The sequence below is a fragment of the Mustela lutreola genome, chromosome 10 (genome assembly GCF_030435805.1).
Source record: "Mustela lutreola isolate mMusLut2 chromosome 10, mMusLut2.pri, whole genome shotgun sequence".
NCBI lineage: Eukaryota > Metazoa > Chordata > Mammalia > Carnivora > Mustelidae > Mustela > Mustela lutreola.
Window position 1 is genome coordinate 35904935 of NC_081299.1, and position 22735 is coordinate 35927669.

The 22735-nt window shown below is 37.9% G+C and overlaps 1 protein-coding gene across 12 annotated transcripts in view; it reads left to right on the forward strand.

Moving 5' to 3' along the window:
* The window catches only part of MAST2 (microtubule associated serine/threonine kinase 2), a 212847-nt gene that overhangs the window by 153360 nt on the left and 36752 nt on the right, over positions 1–22735 (forward strand). For 9 of the 12 annotated variants that reach the window (XM_059137764.1, XM_059137774.1, XM_059137765.1 and 6 more), the window contains 3 exons: positions 2575–2666; positions 21369–21444; positions 22595–22615. In XM_059137764.1, coding sequence (XP_058993747.1) covers positions 2575–2666; positions 21369–21444; positions 22595–22615 — 189 coding nt within the window. The remainder of the gene's footprint in view (positions 1–2574; positions 2667–21368; positions 21445–22594; positions 22616–22735) is intronic. The other 3 variants (XM_059137767.1, XM_059137771.1, XM_059137772.1) reach the window with 1 other exon arrangement.

The window sequence follows — 22735 nt, forward strand, 5'->3', positions numbered from 1 at the left end:
AATAATTTAGGGAGTGAGTGTAGGGAGAGAAAAACGATATTTCAGATCTGAGCCCCTGAGTACTAAATGATTTAGTGGTCAGGAAGAGAAGGAGCTAGCAAAGGAGAATAAAAGATGAGCAACTAGTGAGATAGGAAGACCAGGAAATCATCATGTCCTAGAAACTAAAGAAAGAAAAGTGTCTCAGGAAGAGTTACACAGATATTGGGTTGAACAAAAGGCAAGCCCACACAAAAATACATAGTGTGCAATTCTACTTATAGGAAATCCAGTAAAACAAAAATAATGCCATATGTTAGAAGAAACTGATTGGGAGACAAGAGTTTGACTGGAAAGGGGCACATGAGAACTTTCTGGGGTAATAGAATTATTGTCTTTTGTTTTGGATGTTGTTATATGGATATATATAATTATCTCATGAACAGAACACTTAAGATCTGTATATTTTGTTGACTATAAATTAAATTCCAATTTTAAAAGTTTTTAAAAGAGAGAGTTAAAATTAAATGATGTTGAGAGGTTACATAAGATGAGGATCAAGGTCACTGGTGATTTTGACAGCAGTGATTTCAATGGAAGAATGGGGATGATTGACTCAAGTGGCCTGAAGAGAGAATAGGAAATGGAGGTGTGAAGATGACAAGTGTAAAACCCCCACATGGAATCTTTCCTAAAGACAGGAGCAAAGAACTGCACAAGCCAGGGAGGCCTAGGAAAGATTTTGTTTTTATTTTTGTGTGATGGAAGAAATGACATGTTTTTACGATGATGAGAATGATTTAGTAGGAAGTAGAAATTCATGGCAGAGGAGAGGGAGGGCAGTGTAGGTGGAGACTTTAAAGAGGAAAGTCAGAGGAGTTGCCTTTGACAGGAGCATGGTGTTTCCTTCTGCTGTTGTAGATAGGAAACTAGAGTATATGGATACAAATTTAGGCTAATAGACTTGTATAGCAAGAATATGAAGCATTTGTGTGTTGTTGCTTTTTACCCCCAGTTGAATAAAAGGCAAAGTCAGCAGATGAGTGTGAGATTTGGGGAAGGAGTGCTGGAAGTTTGGAGAGAAGATGAGAGTTAGTTGTCTTGGAGAGAGAGTGAGCACACATTGTCCAGGTAACTGCAGTATGGTTAAGAAGACCCACTTGATATTTATCATCTTAAATATAAAGAGACACTAGCCAGCATGATTTGGGGTTTTTCTTTAGTCACCCTTCAGCTGCCTGAGTGCAGTTGTAAAATAGATGGAAAGTTGGGTTTAAAATGGTTGGGATTTCACCAGGACTGTGGTGTCCTTTGTGTGTATTATGATGGGGTTTAAGCAAGGTTTCAGTTAGAACTAGAATTTAAAATGAATGTTGAGCAAAGAAGTTGAGAATATAGGCAGTTTGCTGATGACAGAATGAGTTCATGGAGACACACTGCAAGCTTTTCTTGTTGGAAGATCAGAGAATAAAGGGAGACTGTTTCACATTGGAGAACGAGAAGCTTGGACATATGATGATGACTGAATAATGAAGGCTGTGGGATAGGATTAGATTTTTCCTGATGGTTTCTTAGGGGAAAGTGCTCATTATTTCTTATCATGATCTCATTCTTGAGATTGATCTCAATCCTTTCTGTGATTTCCTGTCACATTTCCAGTAGTTCTTTAGGACAGTCTACCAGACCTACAGAGTCTGCCTGTGACCTACCCCCATACCCTTTCTAACCTACTCTTTTTCCTATCGTTCTCCCCTCCTGACGCCCATTTGACTTTTTCTTGAACATTCCGCCTCCTCCCCCCATCCCTCTCTTTATCTTTCTTCATAGAAGTACTCCAGTTTGAGGACAGAGACTTTTCTCTTGTTTCCCATTGCTTCCCTAGCATCTACAACAGTGTCTGGTGTCAAGTAGGTGTTTGGTAAATATTTGTTTGGATGAATATAAATGGCAAGTATCCCTAATGCCTTTCAAATACATTTATACACGTTTTCACTAGCAAGTGTAGCATGAAATGGCTTTTCATGATGATTTGGTTTTCTCCAACCACAACAAAAAGACTCAGGCATTAATTAACTTGTTATAGGAAGACAGTTTTTAGAAAGAACCCACTTGTTCTGCAATTTATGGTGAAATGAAAGTATTACTTAATTCTTGATTAAGCAGTTTTTTAAAAATAAATTTCATGGGTTGAGTTAATGGTTTCATTTTTATGATAAGAACATTAATTTGTATGAAATATGAGAATATGATTTGTGCATTTTGTTTTCTAAATTTACCATGACCATTCTTCTTCAGATACCACTAAATCATGATTGTTTAGAGGATCTCCTTGAATTTGCTTGGGAAGCAAAACATTACAAAGTACAATGACAATACAAGATAAAAGTCAAGACAGTGACAAAAGTAATTGTAAGGCAGAATGCTACAAATTATGAAGTCTTTCTGGGGCAAACAGAATTTGCTGCCTCAGTTCAGTTTGAAGTAGTATAATGCTCAGTCCGTGGAATGATGTCACTCTTGTTCCTCAGTAGCCATTTAAGGTCTCTGAGCCCATGGTGGACCCTATTATAACTGACATTTCTGTTTTCATTGCAGTTGTCGGACAAGTAACCGCAAGAGTTTGATTGTGACCTCTAACACATCACCTACACTACCAAGGCCTCACTCACCACTCCATGGCCACACAGGTGAGTGCCTGAAGGTTAAGAAAGGTGGGGGAAAGAGTGACCAGTGACACCTAATTTCTTTCCTACTTCTCACTTTGTGAGGCTCAGCATACTACATTGTTACTTCACTCAGTTGACTGAGGAATATAGAGTTCATGGGCATGCTTTCTATGGGAGAATGTGTTCAGTCTGTTTTTGACTCTTAGTTGTTTCTTGCCTCGACCTGCCAACATTCCTTTTGGCCTTGTGCATGTTTTAGGGCCGGGTTTGTTTCCTGGGTCTATGGCGTCTGTTCTGGTATATCGAGAGCGTGTTATGGCTCCAGCCATCTGGGGCCATGTGAAAAGAGCTTTATTAAATGTTGTCCTACCATACCCAAGGGGCAGCCCTTACAAGGATGGTTTTCGGCCTCATGCGACTTCTGATAACTTTCTCTGTTAGAATAGGAATCAACAAAAGTGATAGGAATATTCATTTTAAGTTGGTATTGATTTCACATATTGTAATTGAAGCAAATGATCTCTATATTCAGACTCTGCTCCATCTGGAATATGGGCTCCTCCAAACAGTATAAGGACTGATTGACTTGCCTCTGACTGGAGAATATAGAAAAATTAAGAGGGAGAAGACCTCATTTGAGTTAGCCATATATTTTAGTTTAGACATGTATTTTTGCATCCCAGGGAGGCCAGCAAAGGGGCCTTAGCTTTGCTAAGGGGGTTGCTGCACTGTTACACTGTTGACTGCTACATTATTTACAGTGGGAGTTCCAGACCTAAGTGTAATGGAAATGGAACAGGCTTGGAACCATAGGAAGCTGTTTAGAGCTTACTGCGTGGGTAAGCCAGGGACCTTGTCTATCTTTGGGCAGTAAAACAGTACCAAAGCAATGAAACCGCTCATCATCAAGCCAAATAAGACAGATCTTTTTCACTTGGGTTTGTCTCCTTGCTCACAGTTTACTGTGTCTTTGGAGGGAGAAAATGAGGGTGCATGTGGAATAGTTGTCTAAGCATTGGCGATTCTGAAATTGTACTAGGCATTAATTACTACTGGCTGTTCCTTTCTGAGATGATTATCTATTTAGATTCCCAGCAGTTAGAGTTTAGGACTAGATCTTCCCTATTCAAGGGACTTTGATTGAGAACATGATCTGGTCTTTCAGCCTGCCTAGGGCTATGGACTGTAACTTTGAATTAATATGTATAACATACTTCATATTCCATAAATGTTACCTGTCATCATCATCATCTCTCCCCAATCACTGCAGAAAATCCAGGTGGGCTTCAGACCCAGGGAAAAAGGATTAACTTAAAAGCCCAATTCATGGCTGTAGACTCTTTACCTAACCTAGATGCTAAGAAAGGCAGCACTGATTGTTCCATGCAGATCAAACTTTCCATTAGATTATATCCTCAGATCTCACACATCCTGCTCTGTTGAGTAATATGAAGTCTGTTGATTTGAAAGGCTATTTATTCCATATAGGTCAATCTGTTATTAAATATTTAGTATATATAAGTAGATTATAACTATAGTAAGGTCAGTTTAGTAGGTACTTAGTCATTCTGGAAATAGAACCTTCCTAGTTTGTTGGTTTTTTTTTTTTTTTTAATTTATAAACTTTGTTTAAATTTTAGAGCAGTTTTTAGGTTCACAGCAAAACTAAACAGAAAGTAGAAAGAGCTCCCCTATACACCGTCCCCATACCACAGGGTGGGGGTATCCTGCACCAGAGTGGTACATTTGTTGAAGTCAATTAACTTACATTGGTACATCATTATCACTCAAAGTCCATAATTTATATTAGGGGCCACTCTTGGTGTTGTATATCCTGTGGGTTTTGACAAAGGTGCAGTGACAAGTATCTATCATTTTAGCTTCATACAGAATAGTTTCACTGCCCTGAAAACTCCTTGTGCTCTGCCTTTTCATCTCTTCCTGCCTCTAACCCCTGGCATCCACTAATCTTTTCATTGTCTCCATACTTCTGTCTTTTCCAGAATTTCATATAGTTGGAATCATGCAGTATGTAGCCTTTTCAGATTGGTTTATTTCACTTAGTATTTGCACTTAAGATTCCTTTATGTCTTACCATGGCTTGATAAATTGTTTCTTTTTAGGACTGAGTAATAATATTCCACTGTCTGATGTACCACAGTTTATAAACCCATTCCCCTACAGAAGGACATCTTGGTGGCTTCCAAATTTGGCAGCTTGAATAAAGCTGTGGTAAATATCTCTGGAAGATTTTTTGTGGACGTTAATGTTCAGTTCATTTGGATAAATACCACAGAGCTTGATTGCTCTGATGATATGATTAAGGGTATGTTTAGTCTTAAGAACCTGACAGACTGTCTTTCCAAGTACCATTTTGCACTCCCACCAGCAATGAATGAGAGTTCCTGTTGCTCCACATCCTCACCAGCATTTGGTGTTAACAGTGTTTTGGAATTTGGCGATTCTAATAGGTTTGTAGTGGTATCTCATTGTTTCAGTTTTCATATCCCTAAGTCATATGATGTTGAACATCTTTTCATATGCTTACTTGCCATCTTTTTTGTGAGATGTCTGTTCACATCTTTTGCATGTTTTAAAATCATGTAGTTTCTTTTCTTATAGTTGAATTTTAAATGTTCTTTGTATATTTTTGATAATAGTCTTTTATCAGATGGCTTTTGCAGATATGTTTTCCTAGTCTTCAGCTTGTTTTTAATTCTCTTTTGCATAGCAGAAGGTTTTAATTTTATTTTTTTTTAATTTTTATTTTTTATTTTTTTAAAGATTTTATTTATTTATTTGACAGAGAGAAATCACAAGTAGGCAGAGAGGCAGGCAGAGAGAGAGAGGAGGAAGCAGGCTCCCCGCTGAGCAGAGAGCCCGATGCGGGACTCGATCCCAGGACCCCGAGATCATGACCTGAGCCGAAGGCAGCGGCCCAACCCACTGAGCCACCCAGGCGCCCCAGAAGGTTTTAATTTTAAAGAAAACCAACTTCATTATTTCTTTAGTGGATCCTGCCTTTGGTGGTGTGTCTATATTTTTTTATGAATGAATGAGGGAGTGGGCACACATGCAGGAGAGGAGGGACAGAGGGAGAGGAAGAGAGAAAGTTTTAGCAGGCTCCATGCCCAGTGCAGAGCCTGATGTGGGACTCGATCTCATGACCCTGAGCTGAAATCAAGAGCTGGATGCTTAACCAGTTGAGCCACCCAGGCACCCCTGGTGTTGTGTCTAAAGTGTCATTGTCAGTGTGCCTGGGTGGTTCATTCAGTTAAGCATCCAACTCTTTGATTTCGGCTTGGGTCATGACCCTGGCTGGGGTCCTGGGATTGAGCCCCACATCAGGCTCCCTGCTCAATAGAGAGTCTGTTTCTTCCTCTGCCCCTCTTCTCCACTCATGCTCACACTTTCTCTCTCTCTTTGTCTCTCTCTCTCTCTCTCAAAAATAAATAAATAAATAATCTTTTAAAAAAGTAAATAACATGTCATGGCCATACCCAGGGTCATAAAGGTTTTCTCCAATGTTACCTTCTAAGAGGTTTATAGTTTTGCATCTTATGTTTAGGTCTGTGATCCATTTTTAGTTAATTTTTATGAAGGTCTGTAGATTCAGTTTTTGCATGTGGTTGTCCAGTTGTTCCAGCACTATTTGTTGAAAAGACTGGGTTTTTTCATTTTGTTTTGTTGCTTTTCTCCTTTGTCAACAATCAGTTGACAATATTTATGTGAGTCTGTTTCTGCCTATTTGTTCTGTTTCTATTCTCTTCCATTAATTTGTCTTTTCTTTATCTAGTACCATACAGTCTTTTTTTTTTTTTTTAAAGTACCATCCAGTCTTGATTACCATAGCTTTATAGTAACTCTTGAAGTTGGGTAGCATTATTTCTCCAACTTTGTTCTTTTTCTTCAATATTAAGTTGTTTATTTTGGGTCTTTTGCTTCTTCATATAAACTTCAGAATCAGTTTGTCAACATCTACAAAATAATTTGCTGGGATTTTGGTTGGGATTGTGTTGAATCCATAGATTAAGTTAGGAAGAAATGACATCTTGACAATATTGAGTACCCCTTTCTATACCTTTTATTTACTAGTCTTATTGTATGAGCTAGGACTTCCACTGCAGTGTTGAGAACCAGTGATTAGAAGGTACCACTTGGTGGAAAAGCTTCAAGTTTCTCACCATTAGGTATGATATTAGCTGTTTGTAAAGGTTCTTTATCAAGTTGAAGGAACTTTCCTTCCATTCCTAATTTGTTGAGAGGTTTTAGAACCATGAATGAGTTTTGGATTTTGTCAGAAGCTTTTTCTGAATCTGTTGACATGATCATTAGATCTTGCTTCTTTAGCTTGTTGATTTGATGGTCATGTTAGTTGATTGTGCAATATTGAACCAGTCTTGCATACCTGGGATAAATCCCATTAGTTATGGTGTATAATTCCTTTCAGGCATTGTTGGTTTGATTTGCTAATATTTTTTGGAGGATTTTACATCTATCTTGAGAGATAATGGTCTAAAGTTTTTTTTTGTTTTGTTTTTTTTTCTTGTACCATCTTTGTCTGGTTTGGTATTAGGATAATGGTGGCCTCATAGAGTAAGTTCCCCCTGCTTCTATCTTCTGGAGGAGATTGTGGAGAATTGGTATAATTTCTTACTAAATGTTTGATAGAATTCATTATTGAACACAACTAGGCCTGGTGCTTTCTGTTTTGGAAGGCTATTAATTATGGATTAAATTTCTTTAAGCCTATTTGGATTATCTATTTTTTGCCTGAGCTTTGGTAGCTTTTTTTTTTTTTTTAAGGAATTGGCCTATTTAACCTAGGTTTTCATTTCTATGGATGCAGAGCTATTCATAACATTGTTTTATTTTCCTCTTCATATCCATGGAATCTGTAGTCCTGTCCCTTTAATTTCTAACATTAGTGATTTGTGTCTTCTATTTTTCTTAGCCTGGTTGGAGGTTTATCCATTTTGTTGGTTTTCTCAAAGACCCAGCTTTTAGTTTTGTTGATTTTTCTCTGTTGATTTCCTGTTTTTTAATTCATTGATTTCTCCTCCAGTATTTATTATATCTTTTATTTACTTTAGTCTTAATTTTCTCTTTTTTTAGTTCCTTAAGGTGGAGGCTTAGATGATTAATTTTAGATCTTCTTCCTAATATATGCTAATACTATATATATATATATATGATATATAAAATAATTTCATGCTATGACTTTCAAAGCTGTATTTCACTGCACTTAACAAATTTAGGCAAGCTGTAACTTCATCTTCATTTAGTTAAAAATATTTTTAATGTATTAATTTATTTATCTTGAGATTTCTTTTTTGACCTATGTATTATTTTAAGGTGTGTTTTTAATCTCCAAGTATTCTGCCATTTTCCAGTTATCTTCTGTTCTTGATTGCTAATTTAATTCCATTATGATCTGAAAGTAGACATTTTATGATTTCGGTTCTTTTAAATTTGTTCAGATGTGCTTTATGGCCCAGAATGTGGTGTGTCTTTGATGAATGCTCTGTGTGATCTTGAGAAGAATGTGTGTTCTGCTGTCATTGGATTTAGTCCATAGATGTCACTTATGTCTAGATGATTGATGGTGCTACAGAGTTCAATTATGTCTTTACAGATTCTCTGTGTATGTAAATGTGGAATTGCTGAGTCATGGAATATACTGTATAAATTTTTGGGATAAGATTAATAGATCTGTGGTCATGCAGATTTATATGATGTTTAAATATCACCTGATTTTAAACTAGTATACTGGGACTTAGAGGGTGACTTCCTTGAACCTTTGGAGCAAGCCCCAGTAATTCATTCCTCTTTACTCCCTAACACTTACAGCCTCCTCACTCTATCTTCCTTGAATCCACTAGGGCTAATTTCATTATCCCTCATTCCTGTTACTGTCAATCACTACAGGAATCCCCTGGCACCCCCCTCTCCCATCTCCTACACTCTTAATTCCCAGAAATCTCTGAATATTCCCTGTCTTGTCCTTTTTTCTTAACGCTCTCTGACTCTTGAAACCCTTCCAGTGTACCTTCTGGAGTTTATTATCAGCAAAATCTCCTATATGCTCAGTCTTGTTCTAATGCAATCTTGTAGGAGAGGGAGAGGTTAGAACAGATTGTCCTGCAGCCCTCTCAAGTGTTAGCTCTTACCTATCCCATGACCTTATACCATTGGACCTGAAAGGAAGAGGAAGTTGTTCTCCTTATCTTTTCATTATTCTCTTTCTTAATGTCCCCAAACTTTGAATTGTTTTTAAAAAGATTTTATTTATTTGACAGAGAGACATCATAAGTAGGCAGAGAGGCAGGCAGAGGTGGAGTGGGAAGAAAGCCCCCCGCTGGGCAGAGAGACAATGCAGGGCTCTATCCCAGGATCCTGAGATCATGACCTGAGCTGAAGGCAGACGCTTAACCCACTGAGCCACCCAGGCGCCCCCAAACTTTGAATCTTATACTATTAAATTCTATCACTACCCATCATTGCAGTTTTAAATATCTTAGCTTTTAACTCCGTTACTCTTCACCTCTAACTCCTAGGGTTTTTTTTTAAAGATTTTATTTATTTGACACAGAAAGAGAGAGAGACAGTGAAAGAGGGAATACAGGCAGGGGGAGTGGAAGAGAGGGAGGCAGGCTTCCTGCTGAGCAGGGGGCCCAGTGTGGGGCCTGATTCCAGGACCCTGGGATCATGACCAGAGTTGAAGGCAAACGCTTAATAACTGAGCCACCTGGGCACCCCTGACTCCTGTTATTCTTGATGTTTTGATTACACTCGTTGATTGTTCAGTTGTTTGAACTTCTGTCTTCCAGTGAGCTTTTCTTCCATAGTATCACAGTTACTTAGGCCATGTGTGCATAATTTTAGTTTCATTTTTCTTGCTGCTCTCCAAGCACCTCCAGTCTTTCTACCTGTGTCATCTAGAAACCTCAACCCTCCCAGACCAAACATTTGATTCCAAGATCTCTAATCCTTGAGACCCTTAAGTATATTAAGTTTGGGATGCCTTCTAAATACTGATATGGGTAATTCAATGCATTAGGCTGGAGAATACCTGAAAGAGAACTTAAGGAGTCGGCAGAATACCTACCCCACTTCTAGGGCTTGCTAGGGCTTGATGCAAAGGGATGTGTGAAAGCAAACACTTACTACTCAAAAGAACTTCAGGGGAAGCTGTGTATTCAGGGAGCAGTCAAATTTTACCTAGTAAATACGTTAAGGACTGTATTAAATATATGTACAAGGTGCTTGGGAGTACAAAAGCAAGGATACACTGGCAGTTGCAAGACCAGTTAGGAGACCATTGAGGTTATCAAGATGTAAGGGAATGTCAGAAATGGAGAAAGTATTTGAATATGAGAAAAATTAATGAAGTTAAATAAGCAGGGATTAGAATCAATTATCTCCAGATTTCCTGCTTGGGTGATTAATGAGTAATAATTCCCTTAGCTTAAATAAAGAATATTGAAGAATCAATGTAAGGGAAGGAAAAAGGAGATCCCAGAGGCAAATCTATGCCTATATGGACCCTTGATTTATGATGAAAGTAACACTGGGGCAATTGTATGTCCATATGGAGAAATTGAAAGATTTAACTCTTTACAGGAATTAATTCCAAGTGAATTTTATATTTTTTTCAGTCTCATTAAGGTATAACTGATAAATAAAATTGTAAGACCTTTAAAGTATACAGCACAATGACCTGATATACGTTGAGTTGTAGTTTTGATTTGAAAGTCAATACCCTCCAGTTCCATCCATGTTGATGTAAATGGTGGGTATTCATCCTTTCTAATGACTGAGTAATATTCCATTGTATATATGAGCCACATCTTCTTTATCCATTCACCTGTTGAAGGGCATCTTGGCTTCTCCCACAGTTTGGCTGTTGTGGACATTGCTACTATGAACATTGGGGTATAAGTACCCTTTTCAGTATATCTGTATCTTTGGGGTAGATACCCAGTAGTGCAATTGCTAGGTTGCAGGGTAACTCTATTTTTACCATCTTGAGGAACCTCCATACTGTTTTCCAGAGTGGCTATACCAGCTTGTATTCCCACCAGCAGTATAAGAGGATTCCCCTTTCTCCACATCCTCACCAACATTTGTTGTTCCCTATCTTGTTAATTTAAACTATTCTGACTGGTGTAATGTGGTAACTCATTGTGGTTTTGATTTGTATTTCGCTAATGGCTAGGGATATTCCCTGTTCTTTTTGTTTACATGTTTCATTATAACTTGTTTCTCTGGCATGGATGACTCTTTGCCTTTGAACTATCTCTTGCAACTGCTAAACTGCTTGGTAAAGTTGAAAAAAGCCTGCCTTATAGGCTGCTGAGTTTTCTGTCTTGATGAGATTTTTTTTTTAAGATTTTATTTATTATTTGACAGAGATCACAAGTAGGCAGAGAGGCAGGCAGAGAGAGAGGAAGGGAAGCAGGCTCCCCGCTGAGCAGAGAGCCTAATGTGGGGCTCGATCCCAGGACCCTGGGATCATGACCTGAGCCGAAGCCAGAGGCTTTAACCCACTGAGCCACCCAGGCATCCCTTGATGAGATTTTTTTTTTTGTCCTGTTTATCCATTTCTGGCCGTTTTTAAGAAAGAGGTTTTTTTGTTGTTGTTGTTGTTTTTTTGAAGAGTTCTTCTGAATAATGTGATTTTTAATAATTAAATATTTGCTTCAAAATTTCAATATTCTAACATCTTAATCTTCTTATTTCTTTTTTTAGATTTTATTTACATTCCAGTTAATTAACGTAGAATGTAATACTAGTTTTGGGTGTACAGTGTAGTGATTCAACCACTTCCGTATTCATTGTGACAAGTGCACTCCTTAATCCCCATCACCTATTTAACCCATCCCCCTACCTACATCCCCTCTGGTAACTATACATTCTTCATAGTTAAGGGTCTCTTTCTTGGTTTGCCTTTCTCTCTCTCTCTTTTTCCCCCTTTGCTCATTTGTTTTGTTTCTTAAATTCCATATATGAGTGAAATTGTGTGGTATTTGTCTTTCTCTGACTTACTTTGCTTAGCATATTCTCTAGCTCCATCCATGTTGTTGCAAATGGCAAGGTTTCTTTCTTTTTTATGGCCGAGTAATATTCCATGGTATGTATCTACTGTATCTTCTTTAAGACTTGGAAAAAGCTGGGGTAGGGAGAAGAAAAAAGACAGAAAAAAACCTTTGATAAACTCACTTTGGGTGAATACATTCTGACTTTTTAATGGTCTTATGAAGGCCCTTATCACTTTTCATTTGACTTATCGAAGAAACTCCCTAACTCCTTTTTTCTTTCTACTCAGTCCATTCTAAATTTTGAAACTGGACTTTTTCCCTAATGTATCACTTTTTACCCATCATTCTGCTACTTAGAGTTTTTGAATAACAGTATTCACCAAAGTGGTTCTCTAAATACCATCCATTCGGGCATGGGGGGAAATATGAAAACTTTTTTTTTTTTTTACCATGAAAAATGAAAATTAAATCAGGGTTTACTAGCATTTAAGTATGGATCCACACAGGTACTACCCACATTAGACCCATCTGTTAGCCTGTGTCATAAACTGTACATAACCTACCATGAACAGAGTTGAGTTCTCCTCTACACCCTCAGTCACCATTTTCCTTGAGCATATTGCAGCTTACAGGTGCACTTCCACACCTCCCCCAAGTTTTTGCTATTACTTAAGTCTCTTTTAAATTCCAATATTAGTGTACAGTGTTAAATTAGGTTCAGGTGTACAATATGATTCAGCAATTCTGTACATTTAGTGTTCATCAGAATAAGTATGTACTCTCCATCTGCTCACCTTTTTAATCCATCTCCCCACCTTGGTAACCACCAGTTTGGTCTCTTACAAGTACATTTCTACAGAAACTTGTAATATAGTGTGGAGGGAGCCTTTGAAATGGTTTGTGTAAGAAGGAAATTTACTGGTTGTCTTATGGCAAATTACTTAAAAGAATGGTCAAACTAAATGTTGTAGCAGTTTTCTTTTACAAAATGTCAAGTCTTCCAAATTTGCAGAACTTGTCTGTGCTAACAAGTGCTTTTCAGTAGTATGCTGCCTAGAAGTTGAGGTGGGAAGTGGGCAGCAGTGACAAATACACTTAGTCTATCTGTTCAAGGTGGAGGTAACATGTAGCAGTGAGTGAAAAAGTAGCTTCATTTTGAAAGAAAATTTGTGCCATGGAGAGAGCATTTTGGAAATGGATATTTGGGAATGTTCCCATTTGTATGTGATTTTATTGACAAAAATGATGCCATTTATTAAAACAGATACATCTGCCTCATGGAATGAGTTGGAAAGAATCAATTTTCTGGAAGAATTTATGTACAAACATTTCCTTGAATGTTTGGTAGACTTGTCCAGTGAAGCTATGGGGCCTGGAATTGTCTTTATGTGTATGCTTTAAATAATAAATTTAATTTCTGTAATAGATTACAGGGCTATTCAGGTAACCTATTTATTTGTGAATGAGCCTTGGTAGTTTGCATTTGAAGAAAATTTTCAATTTTCAGTTTCATTTAAGTTGCCAGTTGATATAAAGTTGTTCATAACATTGCCTTATTATTTTGATATCTCTAGAATCTGTAGGATATCACCTCTCTCATTCCTGATGTTGGTAATTTGTGTTTTCTTTCTCTTTTTCCTAATCAGTCTGTCTGTAGTTTATTACTCTAAAATCTGTGTATGGTTTTATTAATCTTCTCTGTTGTGTTTTTTTTATTGGTTTCTCCTATGATTTTTGAGATTTCCTTTATTCTGAGTTTCATTTGCTTTCTTTTTTCTAATTTAAGATAGAAATTTAGGTCACTGAATTTAGTCCTTCTTTTTTTCTTTTTTTTCTTTTTTTTTAAGATTTTATTTATTTATTTGACAGAGAGAGATCAGAAGTAGGCAGAGAGAGAGAGAGGAGGAAGCAGGCTCCCTGCGGAGCCCGATGGGGGGACTCGATCCCAGGACCCTGAGATCCTGACCTGAGCCAAGGCAGCGGCTTAACCCACTGAGCCACCCAGGCGCCCTAGTCCTTCTTTTTTAATATAAATACTTAGTGATACAGTTTTCCCTGTAAGAACTGTTTTAGCGATTTCAGATGTTAGGTTGTTTTGTTTTGTTTTTTTAAAGATTTTATTTATTTATTTGACAGAGAGATCACAAGTAGGCAGAGAGGCAGGCAGAGAGAGAGGAGGAAGCAGGCTCCCTGCTGAGCAGAGAGCCCGATGCGGGACTCCATCCCAGGACCCTGAGATCATGACCTGAGCCGAAGGCAGTGGCTTAACCCACTGAGCCACCCAGGCGCCTCGACAGATGTTAGGTTTTAATTTTTGTTTAGTTTAAAGTATTTTTCTAATTTGCTTTTTGATTTCTTTCAGTTATTCAGAAGTATGTTGTTTAGATTCCACAGATTTGGAGATCTTCCTGAGATCTTTCTGTTACTAATTTTTAATCAATATCATATTTGTCTAGAATTCTTTTAAGTTTGTTGAATCTTGTTTTATGGTCCAGAATATGATTATTCTTAGTAAATGTTCCAAGTTCACTTGAAAAGAACGTATATTCTGCTTTTTTTCTGTTAAGTATTAGTTAGGTCAAGTAGGTTGATAGTGTTTTTCAGGTGTTCTATATCCTATCAGTTTGTCTCTTCCCCCATTTATGAATTTGTTTAATCATTTATGTCATAAACAATATGATCCATAGACATTTATTTCATAGTATAACTTTTATAGCATTAGAATATAATGTAATATTATATAAATATTTGTAATCTATTAATAATTCATTTTGTTTCAAATTGTTCTAGCTTTGGCCATTTGGAGTTATTTCATTAGGCTGCTGTTTCACTTGGCATACCCCAGCAGTGTGGTTTTTGCTTGTTTTTTTTGTTTTTATTTTTTTAAAGATTTTGTTTGTTAGACGCAGCAGCAGAGGGAGAGGGAGAAGTTGATCATGACCTAAGCTGAGGGCAGACGCTTAACAGACTGAGGCACCCAGGCACCCCTCTCTTAATAATGTCTCTTGTAGAGCAGAAGTTTTTACTTTTCATGAAGTCCACTTTTTTTTTCTTCCATTGATTGTGCTTTTGGTTTCATATCGTAACGGTTATCACCAAAGCCAACATCACCTTGATTTTCTCCTTTATTATCTTCTAGAAGTTTTGTGTTTTACATTTATGCAAATGTTACATTAGGATCATTTACATTATCAATGTTGAGTTAGTTTTTGTGAAAGGTTGTGTCCTTTTTTTGCATATAGATGATTAATTGTTCCAGCACCATTTATTGAAAAGACTGTCCTTTCTCCTTCAAACGTCTTTGTTCTCTTGTCATATATCAATTGACTACAGTTGAGTTTGTTTCTGTATGCTCTGTTCCATTTTATTGATCTCTATGTCTGTTCTTTCACCAATACCACATTGTCTTGATCACTGTAACTTTTTAGTGAGGTTTTTTAAAATTCCAGTATAATTAACATGCAGTGTCATACTAGTTTTAGGTATATAATATAGTGATTCAATAATTCTATACCTTACTCCGTATTCATCACAAAAAGTGTTCTCTTCAGTCCCCTTCACCTGTTTCACCCATCATCCCACTCATCTCCCCCCAGCCCTGATAACCACCTGTGTATTCTCTGTATTTAAGAGTCTCTTTAAAAAGAAAAAAAAAAAAAAAAAAAGAGTCTCTTTTTTTGTTTGTCTTTGTTTTTCTTTGTTTATATCTTAATTTCCTCATATGGGTGAAATTATATGGTATTTTTCTCTGATTATTTCATCTAACATTATACCCCCTAGATCCATTCATATTGTTGCTGATGGGAAGATTTCTTTCCTTTTTTATGGCTGAGTAATATTCCATTGTTTATACCTCATCTTTATCCATTCATCTCTTAGTAAATAGTGCTTGGATTGCCTCCACATTTTGGCTATTGTAAATAATGCTACAACAAACATAGAGAGGTACATATATCTTTTCAAATTAGTGTTTTCATATTCTTAGGTAAGTACCCAGTAGTAGGATTGCTGGATTATGGTAATTCTATTTTTAATTTTTTGAGGAATCCCATACTCTTTTCCAGTGGCTGTAGCAGTTTGCATTCCCACCAACAGTGCATGACAGTTTTTTTTTTTTTTTCTTCCACATCCTTGTCAACACCTGTTGTTTCTTGTGTTGTTAATTTTAGCCATTCTGACTGGTGTGAGGTGATATCTCATTGTGGTTTTGATTTGCATTTCTCTGATGACTAGTGATGTTGAGTTTTATAATGGAGTTTCAAAGTCACATAATATCAGTCCTCCAACTTTGTTCTTCAGTATTATGTTACTTTTCTGGTTATTTTTCCTTTCCATATAAACATTAGAGATGAGCTTGCTGAGATTCTGATTGAAATTGCATTGAATCTGTAGATCAAGTTGGGAATAATTGACATCTTAGCAATATTGAATCTTCCAATTCATGAACATGCAGTACTTCATTTATTTAGGTCTTCAATTTCTTTCATTATTATAGTTTGCAGAATATAGTGTATATATTTTGTTAGATCTATACATATTTCATTTTTATGTTAAAGTTAATTGTCTTGTGTATTTTTTTAAAAGATGGTTTTTTGTTTTTGTTTTTTTGAGAGAGAGAGAGAAAGAAAGAGCACGAGCGGAGTGAGGGGCAGAGGGATAAGCAGACTCCCCGCTGAGCAGGAGGCCTGACATGGGCCTGGATCCCAGGACCCCGAGGTCATGAACTGCTGAGCCAAAATCAGACGCTTCACCAACTGTGTCACCCAGGCGCCCCTTGTGTATAGTTTCTAATTTCAAGTACCAGTTGTTCATTGCTGGTATAAAGCAAAGCAATTGACTTGTATATTAGCCTTGTATCCTGTGACTTTGCTGTATTTGCTTATTAGTTCCAGCAGTGATATTTTTGCTGTCTTCTTTTTCTTTTTCTTCTTCTTCAGTACTTTGATTCAGTTCTTTATTTCTTCTTCTTTGATTCTCCATTTAATTTTTTAATCTTTATATAGACAATCCTATCATCCACAAACAGAGATAGTTTTATTTATTCTTTCCCAGTGTATTTACCTTTACTTTCTTTCTTATTGCAGGGCATGTGGGTGGCTCAGTCTGTTAAGCATCTGACCCTTAGTTTTGGCTCGGGTCATAAACTCATGGTTGTTAGATGGAGTCCCGGGTGGGGCTCCGTGCTCATTTTGGAATTTGCTTCGGATTCCCTCTCCCTCCGCCCCTCCCCCGCTCTCGTGAGTTCACGTTTTCTCTCTCTCAAATAAATAAATTTCTAAAAAATCTTATTGCACTGACTACAGCGTTCAGTATGAGTTGAGTAGGACTGGTGAGAGGGGACATTTTTGCCTTGTTCCCAGTCCTGAGGGGGAAGCATCCTCTTTCTCACCATTAAGTCTGATGTTAGCAGTATGTCTTCTGTAGATGTTCTTGCTCAAGTTGAGGAAGTCCCTCTCTATTCCTAGTTTGCTGAGAGTTTTATCAGGAATGGGTTTGAGATTTTGTCAAATACCTTTTCAGAATCAATTCATGCAATTATGTGGATATTTTGTCTTTAGTCTATTGTGGTTGTGGATTATAGTGATTGATTTTCAAATGTCTGATCAATCCTGCATACTTGGAGTAAATTGCACTTGATTGTGGTATGTAGTTTTTTATGCATTGTAAAATTTATATTTCTAATGTTTTGTTGAGAATTTTACAACTATATCCATAAGAGATACTGGTCTATAGTTTTCTTTCCTTCTAATGTTCTTCTCTGGTATCTGTATTAGGGTAATACTGGCCTTATACAGTGAGTTTAGGAAGTGTTCTTTCCCCTTCTATTGGAAGAAATTGCAGAGGTACCAGTTTTTCTTTAAATGCTTGATAGAATTTATCAGTATGACACATGAAACTGAGTTTTCTTTTTTCAGGAGTTACAATATGGCTTCAGTTTCCTTAATAGGGTCTTTTTAATCCAATCTGACAATCTCTGCCTTTTATTTGGGGCTTTTAGACGATTTATATTTACTCTTGTTGATACGGTTTGGTTTAAAACTGTCATCTTCCTACTTGTGTTATAATTGTTCCATCTGTTTTTCTTCTTTTTGCTCTTTTTCTGCTTTATTTGGGGTCGAATGGTTTTTATTCCACTTTATATCCTTTACTGGCTTATGAGCTATAACTGTTACTTGGTAGTTGCATTGACATGTGCAATATATATCATATTATACCTCTTCACAGATAGTGTAAGAATAACACCATTCCATTTTCCCTCTTATAACCTGATGCTGCTTTCAAACTTTTTATTCTCACATGTTGTAAATACCATATCACTTTATTATTATTTTTGTTTAAATATTTGTTATTCTTGGGGCGCCTGGGTGGCTCAGTGGGTTAAGCCGCTGCCTTCGGCTCAGGTCATGATCTCAGGGTCCTGGGATCGAGTCCCGCATCGGGCTCTCTGCTCGGCAGGGAGCCTGCTTCCTCCTCTCTCTGCCTGCCTCTCTGCCTACTTGTGATCTCTCTCTGTCAAATAAATAAATAAAATCTTAAAAAAAAAAATAATAAATATTTGTTATTCTTAAAGAGATTTAAATAACAAAAAAAATTATTGTTTTCCCACATAGTTAAATTTTCTACTTTTCTTCATTCTTTTGTGTTGATCCATATTTTAACTTGGTATCTTTTTCTGCCTAAAGGACTTTTTTTTTTAAGTTACAGTGCAGTCTGCTGTTCTTGAAGATTTTTTTTTTTTAATCTGAAAAGATATTTATTTCACCTTGGTTTTAAAAAATATTTTTACTGGTGCAATGACTTTTAACACTAATTACCCAGAATTAAGCCATACTCTGGATTTGGTTTTGGACATCGCCCTCCACAAAATTATCATTACTTGAGACACCCAACTGCAAGCTTTGGGTTCCGAGGCCACCCATAATTCTGACGAAGTGGATGTAAATTCAAAGGTTCCCACTACCTCTTCAGGTTTAGTATTTTAGTAGAGTGACTCATAGAACTCAGGAAAGTATTATACTTAAAAATAGAGTTTTATTATAGCAAAAAGAATATAAATCAGAACCAGCCCATAAAAGAGACTCATAAATTGTAGTCTGGGATGACCCCACATGTGAATTTTTTGGTGTGTTCTCCCCATGATATCTGGATTTGGCCTTCTCCCAGCATATTGATAATGTAGCAATATGCTACTTCCTGGCTATTACTCTGTAATATGCAGAGTAATAGCCAGGAAGTTCACTGACATTTTGGTATCCAGAATGTTCATTATGTAGGTATGATTGATGGACTCGTTGCATATGTGATTAAACTCAGCCTTTCGCGCCCCCCCTCCCCCCGGCTTCCATTCCCTGGAGGTCAAACTGTTATCAAATGGCTTAGGGCACTGGTCAATCTAGAAAACCAACCATGTGGTTAGAAACCCTCCAACCACATGGTTGGTTTTCTAGATTGACCAGCCACCATCCTGAGTCATCTCATTTGCATAAAGTATCAGGCCCCATCATGAATATCAAAGACACTTCTGTCACTTGGGAAATTCCAACATTATGATGCTCCTTCCCAGGAACTGAGACAAAAGCCATCACATTCTTTATTACACAGTAGCCTGGTATAGATCTGGGTTGGTAGGGTTTTTCTTTTCATAATTTGAAGAAATTGTTCTGTTATTGAAGATACTCTTACATTGTTTTTAATAAAAAATCTGCTAGAATCCTTTGTTCCTCTGTATATGTCTTTCCCACCTATTACCCAACTGTTTTTAAGATTTTTATTTTTATCATGTGTTTTGAACAATTTGATTATAATGTGTTTTGGTGTAGTTTTCTTCATCTTTCTCATGCTGAGGGTTCTTGGAGACTCTTGAATATCACTTCTTCAACTATGTTTTCTGTATCCCTCACTATCTCCTCCTTTAAGGATTATTAGGCTGCTTGAAGTCATCTCAAAGCTTAGTGATGCTCTGATGATGATGGTGGTGGTGGTGGTAATGATGATGATGATGGTGGCGATGATGATTTGCAGGGACATTTTTCCTCTTGGTGTTAGTTATTTTTGACACATGTATGTTTTTTGAATCCCTAGCATTACTGTTAGCACCTGAAAGATTCTTTATGTTCTATCCCATAACCAGCACCGCACCTGGTCCTTGGAAGGGCAGTCATTGTTCGTAGGATACCCATGTTTAGGGATTTCTTTGAGGCTTTAACGGAGGAGTTTGGGGAACCAAAAAAGGGCACTAGTGTAAAAGCTAGTGTAAAAGCACTAGCTTTACACTCAAGGATCAAGCTGAAGATATTTGTTAATTTTGGAGTGCCATTACTTTAAAAGAATAGCAGTTTTTTTAAAGGCTTTGATAATTCTGAGGAGACCTGATACTTATTAAGGCCTGGCTATGGAAACAACTACTGTGGATCATTTCTCTCACACCCTGATAGCCTGTGCTAGCCAGGAGGTAAGAATAGATCATAAGAGATAATCCTAGACACAGAGCATGGGAAACCCAGAGTTGGGGCAAGGTTGAGAGCAGACCTAGTACATAAGGCTGTGTACCTCACTGAGGCTCCCAGTCAAGGGGATAAGTGGAAGCTGAAAATGCTTCCTCCTAATTAGTTTTCCCATAGAGAGTGTCTTTATTTATTTATTTTTACTTTTAAAAGATTTTATTTTTAAGTAATCTGTATGCCCAGCCTGGGGCTATACCCACAACCCTGAGATCAAGAGTTGCACATTCCACTGCCTGAGCCAACCAGGTGCCCTCAGAATGCCTTTATATAAAGGCATTTATATAAAGATAAATGATACAGAGGTGCTGTGTGAGAAAATGAGTATGAAGTGGGGAGGTGGACAGAGATTGGCAGAGAGGTCAGCACATCATGTAGTATGGGGCTTAACTTTGACATGGCCCTTTGGGTAGAGACACATTGACAGCTTCTGCCAGCTAGGAGCTTTTGAATACTAACCCCCAACTGGAAGTTAGGCCAGAGAAGTATGGCAGTCTTAGGTTCAAGAACTATTGTGACTAGTGCAAAGGTAAGCAATGTTTTATTTGAACCTTCTGTACTGTATGTTAGCAAGTTACAGGGAACATGTGAAAACTAATAAGAGAATGGAGGTAATTCCTATACCATGAGGAGGCTGGGCATGTTTGCAGACTTGGGGGACTTGTGTTTGGTCTCTTTTAAGGAATGCTGCTATCCTAAGTCCCCACCGGAGAACTTGAGTTTCTCTTAAGCATGCATATTTCAGGGTTAGCCTTGGATGCAGTGTGCAGAGATATATGTCCAAAAGACTTTTAGATCAGGAAGGAGTCCTGTTGCCTTTCAAGAAATGTTTAAGCATCTGCACCAGATGAATTCTTCAAGCCTTTGGAAAGTTGGGTTAACTTAACTAGGCAGATTGGAGCCTGAGGAGTTCCTAGGAAGGCAGGAAATTGACAAGTTGCTGCTGTAACTAGAATGGATGTCTGAGAGACATAGATGGTTACAGGCAACTTGGGAACAAGGGAAAAACCTATGGGCTACCAAACTTTTACAAAGAGAATTGTTGAACTCATGACGCCTGAAAACATAACCACCTGAGTGCTAATTGCCAGTGCTCGGGGAGAATACTTCCCTAAAGGTCACCACAGTCCTCCTCAGAAATAGACTTTACAGAGGGTTTCTTTTCCTTTCCCCACCCACAGGTAACAGCCCTTTGGATAGCCCCCGGAATTTCTCTCCAAATGCACCTGCTCACTTTTCCTTTGTTCCTGCCCGTAGGTAAGTTGATAGAAAACCCTGTGACTAATGTGTGTGGCATTTGCATGAATGTCAGTTAAATGTTAGCTTCCTCCTTTAAGGCGCTGCCTTGGGCTGTTAGCCATCAACATTCCTTTCCTGCTTTCCTCATCTTGTTCAAATTTTGCTTTCCAGATGCCCTGGGTATTTGCCTTTAGGTGTTTGAATGGGCAAGTACTTACTTTATAATCCTAAGCACAAGTCCCTGGTTTCCTGAGATATCCTAGCATGATCAATGAGAAAATGGCCTCTCATCCCAAGGAGACCCAAGGTTTTACTCTTAGTCGTCAACCAGAATAAAAGTGCCTTTAATAGAGATTCCTTAGTATTTGAAAGCTGTGTCTCCTGGTGTATAACAAGCCCTTAATCATTGCATTTTGGTTGAATGAGTGATGGGGAAGAATAATGAATAGGCAAGCGCTTACAGTTGTAAACTGTGATAAGCACCACCAAGTGAAAGAACGTGCTGCTGCATGAGAGTGTAGGAAGGGAATGGCACTGGAGGATCTCTACAAGGCGGTCATGTAAGGCCTCCCTGAAGGGGACTGACTTTTAAGCTAAGACCTGAAGGATAAGAGTGAGCCTGCCATGTTGAAAGGGAGGACACAAGTGTAGGCCATTGTAGGCAGATGGAATAGCATGTTCCATTTGTGCCCTTGTGTCTGCCTCATTATCAGGGCTTTAGGAATAAGATCAGCTAGGGGGTTTCAGGGCCCGGTATTATGATCCAAACAGGCCTGTACTGTGTTGTATGAAGTTTGTGTCATGTGTGTGGAACATGAATTCTGGGCTGTCCTCTTAACAGGACATAGTAGGAAAAGCAGCTAGGTATTGGTAGGGGTGGGGAAGAGGACTTTAGCCCTGCCAGAGTACTCAGGAATTGTGTTTGCTAGGTTACTGAGGTCAGGTTTGAACCTTACAGGATCACATGGGTTTGGAATATCACACAAAGCAAAACATTTAAGGAATTGCTAAGGATAGATCCATCAGTCCTGCATTTCACCTCAAACATACACACATTCCTAAGCAGAAAGTTTGCCCCTGCCAAGCATGACCAAATGCCAGGGGTCAAACAGATCAGTCTGTCTGATTCCATTTGATTCTCACTATAATGTATGTCTTTTCACTACAGCCATGGCCACAGAGCAGACAGGTAATAGTGGACATGATGGGGAGAGGGGCTGGGAAACTGCTATGCATGGCCAGATAATATGGTTTGTGATGTTGTGCTTGGTGAGAACTGGTTGTGCCAAGTCTTCTCTGACTGTGGGTA